Source organism: Passer domesticus, chromosome 3, assembly GCF_036417665.1.
Source record: "Passer domesticus isolate bPasDom1 chromosome 3, bPasDom1.hap1, whole genome shotgun sequence".
Classification (NCBI taxonomy): Eukaryota; Metazoa; Chordata; class Aves; order Passeriformes; family Passeridae; genus Passer; species Passer domesticus.
Window position 1 is genome coordinate 36,659,457 of NC_087476.1, and position 14,370 is coordinate 36,673,826.

General features: G+C 37.5%; 1 protein-coding gene across 2 annotated transcripts in view; it reads right to left on the reverse strand.

The window, feature by feature from the left end:
- RNGTT (RNA guanylyltransferase and 5'-phosphatase) overlaps window positions 1–14,370 on the reverse strand; it is a 170,244-nt gene that overhangs the window by 58,881 nt on the left and 96,993 nt on the right. For both annotated transcript variants that reach the window (XM_064412633.1, XM_064412634.1), the window contains exon 13: window positions 4,557–4,657. In XM_064412633.1, the coding sequence (XP_064268703.1) occupies window positions 4,557–4,657 (101 nt within the window). The remainder of the gene's footprint in view (window positions 1–4,556; window positions 4,658–14,370) is intronic.

Below are 14,370 nucleotides of genomic sequence, written 5' to 3' on the forward strand. Positions count from 1 at the left end.
GCCTTTTTAAAACACATAGTTTTAGGGCTTTTCAGTTCAACTGCTTGTTTCACAAGAGACAAACAACAAAGTACTCTCTTGTTTAGCTGATTTAATGAGTTGCAGGGGTTTTGTGTTAGAGGGTTTTGAGTTTTTTTTTTAAACTAACTACATTGATGTAATGAGAAGAGATTGAGGGAGAGCACAAGCTGAAATTCTTGCAAACACAACACAAAAAGAATTAATCTAACCATCATCCTAATGCTTGGGAAGGCTAGACTATGATAATACACAGGAGACAATTACCAAGGCTCAGCTGATAAGATGTAACTCACTAAGGTGCAATAATGCAATTTCTTTCAAATATGTGCACTGAACAGGAGTGTCAGTATTAGGTCACTGAGGTTACAGAAACCCTGCCTTTCTCTGGGATGCAATAGTATCTTCTTTCTTTATGTTTATTCTTTGTCATGCAGTCTTCATCTTTATCAGGCTTATTCTAAAAGTACTTCCCAGATTTTAAGACCAATTCTTTTTAATTCAATGACAAAACTCCCTCCAATATCAAGAGTGAAACAACTGAAGCCCAGATAAAAGCGATTGGTCATTCATCCGTAACAGGACTACATCTGGGTGAAACAGCAGCTATTTTGCAGTTAACACTTCTATTGCAAACTGATCTATGGATGGAAATGCTCAACTCAAAACACAGGGGAATTTACATAGATGGAAAATAATCACACTGACTAAAATCTGGCAAACTCCCCAGAGGTAACTCCCTTATTCAGATGAAAAATGCACAAGATTGTTTACAATTGTTCAGGATCTCAATTACATATGCTATCTAAAAGACATGTCCAACAGCTGACAGAACTCTAATCTCATGCTACTGAATAAATAATCCTCCTATATGGGTTTTTGTTCACTATTTGAGTGAGTAGGGAACTATAAATGCAAGGGCTGCGTGGTTGTAGCTTTGTGATTTGGTTCAGTTTTTAGCACTGCTGCCTGGGCTGTAAACTGTGATAAGATCACACACAACTGCAGCACAGGTTTAGTTATGTCCGTATTCAAGATTTAAAGACGAATCTATAAATGAGAACAGAGAACTTGGAAATTACAGACAATCCCTGTTCACATTTTTCAAGCTGTTATATATTTGAGATCAATATTTTAACTTGGGCTCCTTACTTGTCTGTAAGACATCAATACAAAGGCATACCTTCTATTTCTGTAAATGTTGTTTGCCTGTGTTAAAACAACATGCAACTTCTGTAAATTCTGTACCAGTACTTCAGCCACATCTGTAGTATTTTGCTGTCAAATGCTCAACAGATTCACTGGCTGAATGGCAGATCCCAGAGGGTTGTGATCAGTGCCACAGGCTCTAGTTGGAAGCCTGTCACTAGTGCTGTTCCCCAAGGTTCAGCAGTGGGCCCAGTATTGTTTAATTTACTCCTCCATGTCTTGGATGGAGGAGCAGAGGCCTCCTTACAAAGTTCTCTGATGACCCAAAGCTGGAGGAGTAGCTGATAGCCCAGAGGGCTCTGCAGCCCTTCAGAAGAACCCCAAGAGGCTGGAGAGAGGGGCAGAGAGGAACTTTCTAAAATTTGTCAAAGGGAATTGTGCACAGTACTGCATGTGGGAAGGAATAACCCCATGTGCCACTACAGGCTGAGGGCTGATCTGGAAACCACCTCTGCATAGAAGCAGACCTGGTGTTTCTGCTGGAGTACAAGCTGTCCATGAGCCAGCAGTGCCCTTGTGGCCAAGAAGGCCAATGGTATCCCAGGGTGCATTAGGAACAGCTTTGCCAGGAGGCCGGGGGAGGTGATCCTGCCCCTTTACTCTGCCCTGGTGAGGCCACATCAGGAGTGCTGTGCCCAGTTCTGGACTCCTCAGAACGAGAGAGACCTGGCACTGCTTGAGCGGGTCCAATGCAGGGCAACAAGCATGAGTGAGAGACTGGAAAGGAAAGGCTGAGGAAGCTGGGCCTGTTCAGTCTGGAGAAGAGAAGACTGAGAGGTGTCTTCAATGTCTGTAGGTATCTAAAGGGAGATATCAGAGGCTGGAGCCAGGCTTTTCCTGGTGATGCCAAGCAATAGGAAAAGAGACAATGGGCTGAAACTGATGCACAGGGAGTTCCATCTGAACAAGAGGAAGAACTTTACTGTGTGAGCGACTAAGCACTGGAATGGACTGCCCAGAGAGATTGTGGAGTCTCTTCACTGGACATATCCAGGAACCATCTGGATGCAATCCTGTGCCATGAGCTCTAGGATGACTGCTTGAGCAGGGAGGTTGGACCAGATAACCAACTCACTGTGGTCCCCTCCCAACCTTACCCATTCTGTAGTGCTGTAATTCCTTTTTGGATTACTGAAGAAGAAAATTTTCTTTACCTAAAAAGTTGAAACCAGCATCAATGCTTGCTTTTAATCTCAGTGTGGTGGGGGAAGCAGGAAGCCCTGTGTTGTCACATTAGAACTGCAGTAATGGTATGCTCAGTTCATCATATCAAACAGAATTTTAGTTAGTGCTGATAACTCAAGAACTGTCTTTATACAGTCTAAAGTTAAAGATTCTTCTTTTAAACCTCTGGGCAACAATTTCAAAACCTGTTTTATTCCAGAGTTTCTTCAAATTACTTTAGATTTTACCCAAAGTAACAACTGAAGCAGACAAACCATGAGTATTTCATTCACAGTTTGTGTTTCACTGAGCAGAAGCTACTGTTTCATAGGACAGTATTTAAGATAAATACCTCTCTCCCAAAAGTGCTAAGTTATTATTTTCTGCCCCATCCTTCATTAAATTTTATTTTTGTTGGATGAATGCATTTAGTAGCAGTCAATTGTCATGTGTGATGGAGTAAAACTTACCTGGAAGAACTGTACTTTATTTATCTGATATGAAATATCAGATTTCTAGGATTTTCTATATGCATGTGAGAGCAGCATAAACACTGATATATTTAAATATTACATTATTTACAGAGTAATTCAGGTAGTTATTTCCATAATACAAGAACTTCTCTCATTTTCACATAGCTGAAATATGATAGAACTTTTCTAAATGTTAGAAAGTTACTTCAATTCCACAATGGATCAGCCATTCTTTAATAATTTGCTGTTAACTACTATTAACTTTTTAGAAATAGATCCTTTGCTGGCTCATATTTTATAACCTTTTCATGTTCCAATCAAATAATCTAAGATGTAACATATTAAACATAACACAACAGCACTGACAGTTTGGTATCTGAAATCAGAGAAAACTAATCAACCAATACTCCTTTATTAATGGGAAATTAAAAATGTGTTGCATTTTGTTTCTGAATCACATGATGGTACTGTACATGTGTAAACTCCAGCAGAAGTCATAAGAATATTTGATAGGAAGGTTATTTTTATAAGAGTAATCAGCAGTTTTTAAAAGAACTTTTAGATAAATCTTTCATATTACATTATCCTGTGACTTAAATAAACTGCAAACAAACATAAAATGTTGTAATCAGCTGATTATCTGAAGTAAAATGAAGTATTTCTGTGTATTCTCTGAAATAGTTGTTGTCACTGAAGACACTGCATTTTCAAACACAAAAATTTGAACAGGTAATTCCAATCTCATGAAACACTGAGAACTTATCAGTTGAGTATATTTTGCATGAAAACCCCATATCCCTAAGATTCTCTCTATTCACCAAATGTTTACAGTAATGTGACATGCAGATGTCTAAAAGTTAAATGGGCCATTATTAGAACCCTGAAATATGCAAGCAATATCTGAATTAATTGTTTCATCATATTGAGTTGCCTGTGGCACCAAGAAAAAGAAAAGCTAAATGTCAGTATTTCACACTGTCAATTGAAACGAGCCCCAGATGTTAAAACACCAAGCAACCTAAAAATCATTAATTTCATTCTAACCAAAAACTTTTCTAAAGCAAGCTTAATCCCCTCCCCAGCACAACTAAACATGGAAATAACCCCTACTTAATATGTGCAGTGACTGAACTAGGCAAAGAGCAAGACCAATGTAAAGATTTTCATGTCTTCTGCCATTAAAACTCACTGGGTTTGATTAAGATTTTAATGGTTTTAAAGACAATACCAAAAAATCCAATACCAATTTTACTTGTTTACTAACAAGTAAAAATGTCAGGCTTTGTTTTTCTCTAAGAAAACAAGTACTGTTTGTCATTGTGCACAATTCTAAAGTAGAAGAAAGCTTCAGTTGTTATTGTTTTGTCTAAAATCAATGAAGAACTGTTTTAGGAATTTAAGCTAATACAGCCAGCCTACTCTCAAAAACATACTGCCAAATCCAAATGGGACTTTTTTCCAGAAATTTGAAGAAACTTAATTTAAGAATGAATAAATTCATAATATAAACATCTGCCATTGTTTTCAGTACAACACTAATTAGAACAGTTGCTTATATTTTGGATGAACAAGTTCTAGAGAATATAGAAAGGCTTAGCCCCAGGAAGTGTCAACAAATACCAGAGGACAGATTAACTGCTAAGGGACATTCACATGAGTGCTACAGATTTAAAAAGGGAAGAGATTACATACCCCTCTCCACCAATTCTTGTTATCTTTAGACGAAAATCAACTGAGTTCAGGCTGGGTGGCTTCCATTTCAAAATATCATCACATCGACCAGGCTTGTATTTCTGAAGTAAATTAAAATGCAGTTTAATTATGCTTATTGGCTTTCACTGGTTTTAAAAGTAACAATTCAGCCTTTCAGACTCTATTAGCTGTCTCTAATGAATAACAATAGTTAGTGACTGAAACAACGAATACCATTACCATGGAGGTAGTTGTGCTTCACTACTTTGCTTCTCCCTTTTAAAACTGCTTAGCACTGTAGCTCTGCCTTTGCATATAATAAAAAGCTGAGAATGGTAATAAAAATTAGCATATTTCATTATCTCTCTCTGGCTAATGGAAAATTTCAGGAAAGAAAATAAGACAGCACAGAAAGAGAAAAAAACACTCATAGGACATACAGAAAAGACAAATTTAAAGTAATCTCAACATTTTTGAACTATTTTATGAACGACATTTTTGTTATCTGTTGGCTGACAAAACATGAAAAAGGCAAAAGCCACCATACTGCCAGCTCTCAGAAAGACTCATCAGACACATGTTCTTTCATAGCAAAGCAATTTAAATTATGTAAAGATTAAAGAACATCATGATATACCAGAACATAAAAAAGAGAGCATCTCTTGCTAAAGAGAGAGAGGGTACACATTTGAACCACAAGTTGAAAGGAACAATTTCCTCTTAAATTAGAGCTTTAGTTTCTCACAGCCTCTGCTATTATTTGCTTTCATTTACTAAGATGCCATTTTGTTCATCCTCACCTATCAGTGAGAGTTAACTTGTTGACCCCTTCCTTATCAAATACCTTTCACAGCAATGGAGACAATATGAGTTAACATGAATAGGGCAAAAGTAAAAGAATAATTTGCAGATGCACAGAATGAGAAAAATTTACTTCTTTATTTATATACAGTGAGAAAATTTAAGCAATTTTATGTGAAAAATAAAACTAATCAAGAATGTCCACTATCTTTTGGTAACAGAAGAGTCATCAGCACCATACTGCACTCCTGCTGTGCAAAATATTTTCAAAATACAGACTTTAGTAATGATAAACCTAACAGTTCTAGATCTAAAATGACAAAAGCAAATTAATTTTCTGCTTTCTGATGGAAGAATGTAAAGTTACTCCTTCCAAAACAAATGCAGAGTACCTTACCTACCATTTCTTGATGAAAACATGGCCATTAATTCTTAATGATGCAAAAAGGATGGACCAACCTCTCTCAGTCACAGCACTGAAATTCTGAGGAAAAGCTACATCTGATCTATATAAAAACCTTCCTCACTAGAGCTTTTATATCCTGACTCTGACAACAGCCAACAGCACGTGCTCAGGGAAGATGAAAAGCAAGGCAATTATATATGATATTTTCTATTACTACTCCTTGAGAAACGATGCATTTTGAAGCTCAGAGACCTCCTGATGTGGACATGATTCAAATGTGATTCCTACATATTTAGTTATTTTCAGTTTCTCTGCATGAACTTAAATAGCCCCCCAGTAAGATCATGTAAACCCCCATCAGCTGTAAAAGCCCACAGCACAATCTTTCATGCACAGTCTGATTACCTTGCAGGAATAAAACCACTACCTTTTATGTTTTTTGAACAAGTTTTTGTTGTTTTTGAAGACTTGAACTTCCCAGGGATCACAGCAGAAGAGAAGCTTAACAATCAAACCCCATTGTTTCCATGCACATCATAATTTCATCTGCCTCCATATGCACAGAAATGCACTCAGCCCAGAGGCGATCATTTTATATGTACTGCTACAATTTTTTTCCACTTACATTACTCTGCATTTATCTACATAAAAGTTTATGCACTCTTTTATCACTCAGCCACCCAGTCTTGCAAGAGCTTAGTATAATTCTCCACATTTAGGACCAGCCTTGGCTGATCGATCAAGAAAACATCACTGAATGGTTCACCCAATTTTCATACTTGCTTACACGCAGTACAGGTGGCTTCCTTTCCTGGGGAGGACTGAACAATATCCCATCCCTTCAATCCTACTTTATAACCAATTAGATGTCTCTGCAAGAACCTTTTAAGTCTCACATTACTTTAGTTTCTTCAAGAAAATTTTGACAATAGGCTTTCTGAAAATCTTAAGAAAAGCCATGTGATCCTTACTTAAATGCATTTTGAACCCTTTGTTGGAGAGGCATAACCTTCCTTTCAAAAAGGTATGTAATTTTCACCAACTATATAAATCATGTTCACCCAGATGCCAACGGCTATATTCCTTATTGTTTTGATTCCAAGATACCAAGCTCACATGACTTATTTCTTCCCTGATCTTCCACAATACCTGTCCCCATCTCTGTTTTGTTGTTGTTTTTTTTTTTTTTAATTGGTATTATATTTTCTACCTTACAAGCTTAGGTACTAATGTAGATTTTTCACATAGGATCTACTATCCAATTTTTTTAAGTTCTTTTTCCTAGACTGACAAGTTACATGCTCCTAAAAGTTAGTAAGAAACCAAGTTCACAAGAGACAGGAACAATTATTCCAAGATCAGTAATGAAAAGCAATGTTTTGACACAATCTATCTGCATACCTGTAATTACACTGTGTGATCCACAATTTTGACTCAAGTTTAAAATTAACTGGCTGGCTTACTTGAAGGGAATGGGGGAGGATTTGCTCACTAAGATGGAGATATTTTCTTTACCTTGAGAACAAGCATAGTGTGAGACAAGACTCAAATAAACATTTTATTCTATTAACAAAAAAAAATCTCTAGCACACCTCAAGTTAGTCAAAGATATCTCACTTAGAAAGCAATAACAATAAATATACCCTTTTATATACTTTTGACTATTACATTTAGTTTTGACCACTGTCAAACAACAGTTTTCTCACTTCACAGCAATTTGTTGATACCAAACACCTGGTAAAGGTAACAGGTAAATTACAGCTATCTGTCAAAGCTACAAAGCCTAAGTTAAGCCATCAGAATTCAATTTACACAGCTCCTCCCTATCCTCCCCCAACTTCTGTTACTATGAAAAAGAGAAATTCACAGAAGTCTTGCTCAAAAGGAGAATTCATTCGAAGGCCATATTAATAATCCCTAAGAAAGAGATTAATTTTTAACAGGTGAGTTCCACATACATAAGACAGCACTAGTAAGTTATTGAGTTTGAATACTAAGGGCTAAATCAAATTCTTTAAATATGAGCTGAAGCCAAACAAGAATTTTGCTTGTTAAATATATGGAAACTTCACCTTAGATGAATCACTGCATACTGCAGACCTGTTCTGCATGAAGTTACTCTTTATTTTAATTCCAAACCAAAATGTGAAGCAATCTGTTTGAGATCGAACTACACCCTAGCATTTTAAATATAGCATTCATAGCAATGATATCCTCATCACCACTCCCCAACAAATATCTATGTACACGACTACTTCTAAAACATATCAGATCCCCTGTCATCTCAAATACAAGTTCATGCTTCAATCTGAAACCTGTCAACCTAGTCTAAGCACAAAAATTAGAACTCCAAAAAGGTACATTGACAAATCAGAAACTATCTCAAATAGCTTTAAAGGATTGGACGAGGTGGCCTCCTGAAGTCCCTTCCAATCTAAATGACTCTGCAAAACTGTGTCTCTCTTTGCTTGCTTATTCTTTTAGCAACCATATTGGATGCATTTTAGTTTCCAAAACCAACTAACATTCACAATAAATGCCCTGCTTGGTCCTGTTTACTATATTTCAGTTGTGATAGCGCAGCAGCTCTCCTGCATGCAAACTGGATTCCATCAATGTAACACCAAATTTGAAGTTTCCCTTCAGGACACACCTAATGTCCTTCACACCAAAGTACAGACACCAGAGGCCAAGGCAAAGCTATTCCATTGCATTGCTACCTTGCACCTATGGAGGACAAGCAAAACTGAGCTGTAAAGGTATCCTGCAGCATCCTGAACTGCTGCTTCAAAGAAATAATGGTATCAGTGCCTTCAGTTGGCTATGAACCCTGAGCTCTCCAATTTTTACATTTTTTTACACCTTTTTTACATCCACTCACCATGCACCCAACATTTCTTCTATCTTTTCAATAGTAGCAGTAGTCATTGTATGAATGCCCTATCTTCTGTGGCCATTCTCTCCTGGCAAAACCTCGTGCCCTTCTTGCTTTCATGAAGAGGATGAAGATCAGGGACAACAGACGTGTCAGAAGTAGCATCACAAATGTGACCCTACTATGAGAATCTTCAACTTCACGCAAGAAAACAATAATGACCCTAAAACTCGGGTGCACATCCAATGCCCTGGGATGAAGAATCATCACTGAAGACAGCTCAACAGAAAGCACATCCTCTGGCATCCCTCTTAGGCTGCTAAATCATTGATTTCTCACCTCAAACTCAATTCCAAAGGCTCAAGTGGGTCTAGTCAAACCACTATGAGGGTTTTGTTAGACCCTTGTTAGAACCATTTTAGCACTGCAGGGTACAGTTATGGGTTGCTGGTCATGTTGAACCTCAATCCCCTGTCCCGGCCCAGAGTACTAAGTCTGGTTCCCTGCTTCCTCCACAGATGCCCAAAGAGGGGTCCACTCTTTCCTCATCTCCCATCACATCAAGAGAAAGGCTTGCCCTGAAAGCCTCAGGTTCTGTTAGTTTAACTTTTGCTGACACATTTCTTGTCAGCTGCAGATAGCCTCACACACAGATTTGGGATTTGCCTAAAGCCATGTGTCAGCATTTGCATTCAGTGGATGGCACAGCAGAAAGCTGAAACTCTAGACAGTGGAGATACCAGAGGCCCATAAGGAGGATAAAGTTTAACTCCAAATAGCTGCTTCCACATGGGATAGATGTTTCTGCTTAGTATTTTGTAGGAGGAAGAGCGGGGTTAGTTTCTGGGACTGCATTCTGGGCAGACAGTCTGGGGTGTGGGGGGTGTTGACTCACCATGAAGACACCCACCTGGAAGGCTGAATGACTTCAGCCTGAAGTCTAGCAAAACAAATGGTTTCTCCTAGCGACTGAAAAGGAAGAGGTGGTGGGAAGATCAAGAGAGAAGTTCGTGTCTTATCAAGAAGAGGAAAAGAAGGTTTCCTTTACAAGGGTGGATTTCTCACTATCCTACGAAGTCTAACCAGCCAGCTCTACCTCCCATAACCCTTCTTAAATACCATCCTCCTGAAGTGCAAGCAGCAGCTAACACAGGCCACCTTACATTTCCCCTCCTCCGTATCTTCCCTCGCTCCTTCCAAACAACAGGAAGCCAGCAAATTACCCAGCTCTTCCTTTTCTCCTAAGTGGCACAGAGCTGCTGCTTGTCAGCTCTAATTTCTCCTCAGTAAACTGGTCAGACCTAGTCCTGCAAAGTATCTAAAGGCTGCAAAGCTGGCAGCTGCAGACAAACACTAAATTAGAAAGAAAGCTAAAATAAAGGGCATGGAAAGCTCAGGGAAGGTCTGTTTGCATTGTATGCTTGCCCAAGAGGTATGAAATGTTGAGTACCTTTGAGGAGTGACAGCAGAGCAGGTGCAAGGAGATGGGATTAACCAAGACTGGGAATCTACTGGAGTACTTTTAATCACTAAATGTAGTTGGCCACGTTAACTACGACAACTTATAATGACAACAAATCTGCTCCTCCTACAACACAAAACAGTGTTAAATGTTTTATCTGAAGAGCACTACTTAATTCTGAGGCCTCTTAATCCATAGAGCAGCTGCTAGCCTGCCCAATCTAATAGTTGGCATTCAGCTGGGTAAACATAAAGATGGAATCATTATCCAAAATGTGTTTTTATTTTCTTGCACTACAGACCCTGAATCATTTTAAAGAACCAAAAGGATTGATTACAATCAATCATTTCACGCTAGACTTTATAAAAGAAATGAGCTGAAGACACTGAAGTTGCTAGCATTGTTGACAGATTATGTGAATAAATCACAACAAAGGATCAAGAAACCACAAGATCAAAGGCAACCATTGAGTCAATTGTATATTCATAGATTTTTAAGACTGGAAACCATTACTGGGCTCATTGAGTTGGCTCTGTTGCATAAAGGACAGAAAACCTTGAACAATGTTTATATCAAGCTTCTAACTCCTATTCAAACTACAGTAGTGTCTATCTCAAGTTTATAATGCCTATTCAAAATACAAGACACCTTTATGAAAAATACCACATAACGAAGAAATCACAACATCTATCTTAGGGAAGTTACCACAGCCGTTTATTATAGCTGTGCTTAAAAATGCTTATTTCTACACTGAGTCTTGTCAATGCCTTGCTTGAGACTGAAGCCTGGCTCTCCATATAATTACTTCCCTTTTTAAGATAAAATGAGTAAGTCTGAGTCTCACTGCATGGATAATTTCCCCATTGGCTAACATACACATCATCATAGTGTAATTTCACAAAAGCCTTTAGAAGAGTAGGCAACAGAACTGAATCTACTATTCCAATATTCTTTTCATCACTTACACATACAGCAGAACACAAAGTGTATTTGTGTCCTTCTGCATTGCACTGAGAGGTATTGATAACTAGCTCAAATAATTCTTTTCAGATTCATGCCTTTAGCTGGGACTTAACACACTTACTCCTGGAAATACAGCCCACTTTTGCCTGTATTCAAGCACCATCACAAGATCAAATGATCCACCTTAGCCTACATGATTGACTTTCAGGAAAACAGGTAAGTTTGCTGAAAAGTTCAAAATATTAACGACATGACCACAAAAACATGCAAAATCCCAACACTATTATTAAAACCCTTAAAGTCTTCATGGTAATGTACTTCTTTAACTGTCACAAAAAAATAACCAAATCCAAATACAAACAAACAAACACCCAAACAAAATATAAAACAACAAAAAAAAACAAGCCAAAAGGAAAAAAAACCCCAAACACAACCAATCTAAAATCTACTAGTAAAATCTACTAGCAGTTAAACTGTGACCCTTAGCTCCTTCAAAAATTCTGCCTTCTGTCTGTTCCAGCTTCCCTTCTCAGTTCCAACTCCTTCTGTTCCTCAAAGTGCCCATACAAACAATCTACAGTCTCCCCACAATTCCCACAGACCACCACTGTAATTCCTCATGTATTCTGTTTTCTTTGCCAGGGAAAAATCTAAGCAAAAGGGAATGTGGCACCAAAAGTTTCTTGGTCATTGATGGATTAATGCTTGTTCTTGCTTTATATTGAGCAGAACACTGGGAACTGGAAGAAAGGAATGTACCAGTCTGATCATGGGCCCACTGTACTCCCTGGCTGAGGAGCAGAAAGTCCAGCTTTTCTTACTGATGCCAGAGCCAAACCGGTTATTTGAAAAAACTGCTTTGAGAGCAGCAGGATCACCCCTAACTCACATCCTCGGAGGTGAAGGCAACCAGTGCTGTACACTATGGCATTGATGGTGTTTGCTGGTGGTCACTGGTCATCAGCAAACCAGCTTCAGAGATTATTTATCCCACCCACAGAGAAAGCTACTTTGAATGTTGGTGGTCTAGGAGAGAAAGGAGAACAATGTCCAAGAGCAAATGCCTCCAGATTCAAACAACAGAGTGTGTGACTGACAGAGAAAAAGTGAATAAAATTAGTGCTTTGATCCGAAGTAGACATTGGAATAAACACCTAGAGAACACTTTCTACTTAGACTGAAGATCAGGCAGTAAGAGACAAATATTATTGTTCATTCTTGGACTAAACCATCATATTTACTTCTTATTTAAAATACATCAGAGCTGGCCAAACTGACAATCTGTCTTCACCAAATAAATTCCACATACCACAGAGGCAGAAAGAGAACTCTTAGAAAGTTGGAAGAATTCAGAGGCATCCAAGAAAATTCCATGAATGAATGCAATAGATGAAACTTTTGACAAATGCATTCCAGCAAGGGAAAGTCACATAACTTCCAATGAAAAAATGTGTTTTAAAAAAAAACTCTTCAGTGACACTAAGTGTCTCAAAGATTAACAGGATTCTTTTGTTCTTTAAAAACCAAATCAAATGTATCAAATACTGATCTTTTTCTTGCAGAAATTGACATGATTTCTGTATAAACTGTGGAAATAGTAAAGCAGGCATTTCTTTTAATAAATGTGAGTCAACTGTTCCTGTATTTGTAAAGGAAATACAGGGAGATGTGATTTGTAAGTACTCCTAAGAGTGATCAGGCTAAGAGAAACTCCTGGATAAACTGGTACTTTCCAGACATCTGTCAGTTCTGAAAGGCATTTTCATAGTTGAGACAAAACACAATAATCTAAACACAGAATGGAAAACATGTAAGAACACAAAATGGCTGCAAACTTCATACAGCTCCAAAACACAATTCAAATGCTTTCCAATTTCATGCAGTTTGCATATGTTCTACCAAACCCTCCACCAAGCACATCCTGTGTCCAACCATGGAGAGACTGCCATGATGCCCTAACTAAAAGATGACCAAAAAAAAAAAAAGCTAATTCATTTCCTTTATAAAACTCTTTTAATGAAAAGAAATTAATAAATGCTGCTTTTAATGCTTAGTGTTCTAAATTACTGATGCAAACCACCTGAACAATCAAAGAGCTGCAGTCCTACTAAACATCAGCTTTTTGCCTGCTTCAGTGATTTGACCAGAATAGACACACTGAAGTCCAACAAATATTTGATCAGCTTGAAAATAAGGCTGTTAATGAATTCCAGACATTATACAAAGTAATGTTGTCACATCATTGAAAGCAAATCTGCAACAGTAACTTTAGAGACTCAAAAAGATGGAGAAAAGACAAGCTCCTTGGCTCAACTCAAATAATATAGTGCCCATGTTTAAGCCAAAAGGATGATAGAGCCAACTCCAGAGAACAGTTTTAAATAACTCATTACTTGACAGTGAAGTCTCCATGCTGCTTTAATTCCATATAGTCAAACAAATTTGTGTTAATTCTCTCATTCCTCCACTTTAAAAATCAAAATAGGGAAAAACTAATGTCTTTTAAGATACAATCACATCTGTATTCCAGAAATTTTTCCTTTAGAAAGTTAAAGAATTAAGTAGGAATGATATTTTTTTAATGCACTAAGACTGGTTAGATGTGAATAACTGTTTTGGAACATCTGTTTGAGAAAATGTTATTGTACCACAATTTGTCTTTCCTGAAAATGTGACTTGAAGCTGTATGAAGTAGAACGAAAGCTATTATAATCAAAATTACCTATGAAGCTTAACTGTCATACCAGACCAAGAAGCAAAACATGCACCCATTTAAATACTGTTAGATTATGTTTTATACTAAGGATTTTAACGCTTGAATGCAAATCAGGTTTAGAAGGTTAACCTGTATTGAGAAATTATTTTGTTAATATGTTAATAGAAAACTGCTTTTTCCAAAAGTGCCTCTGATCCTCAAGCTAATGTAATATTTATATCGCACTTCTTTCATAATTAGTGGGCTAAACGTCTTCTCCTCTTGCACTTTAATTTAGCTTTATACCTCCAGCTTCATTAAACATCTTGTTTCATGGCTATACTAATAGCTTTTCTCAATATTCCATTAAGCAAGGAGAAAAATATGAGGACATTTTATTTATAACTAACATCATTTACATATTAATCATATTAATATCTGATAAATGTAGTTCAGATCACAGCCAAAACTCTATAGCAATCAAAACATAGCAGCCACAAAATTTTTTTCCTCCTCCCCCCAGCACATTACTAGGAGCAGAAGAAACCTATTTTTGATCATTTCTGTCCTTTCAGTAGATATAATGGTCTGCACCTAGAAACTCCAATACAT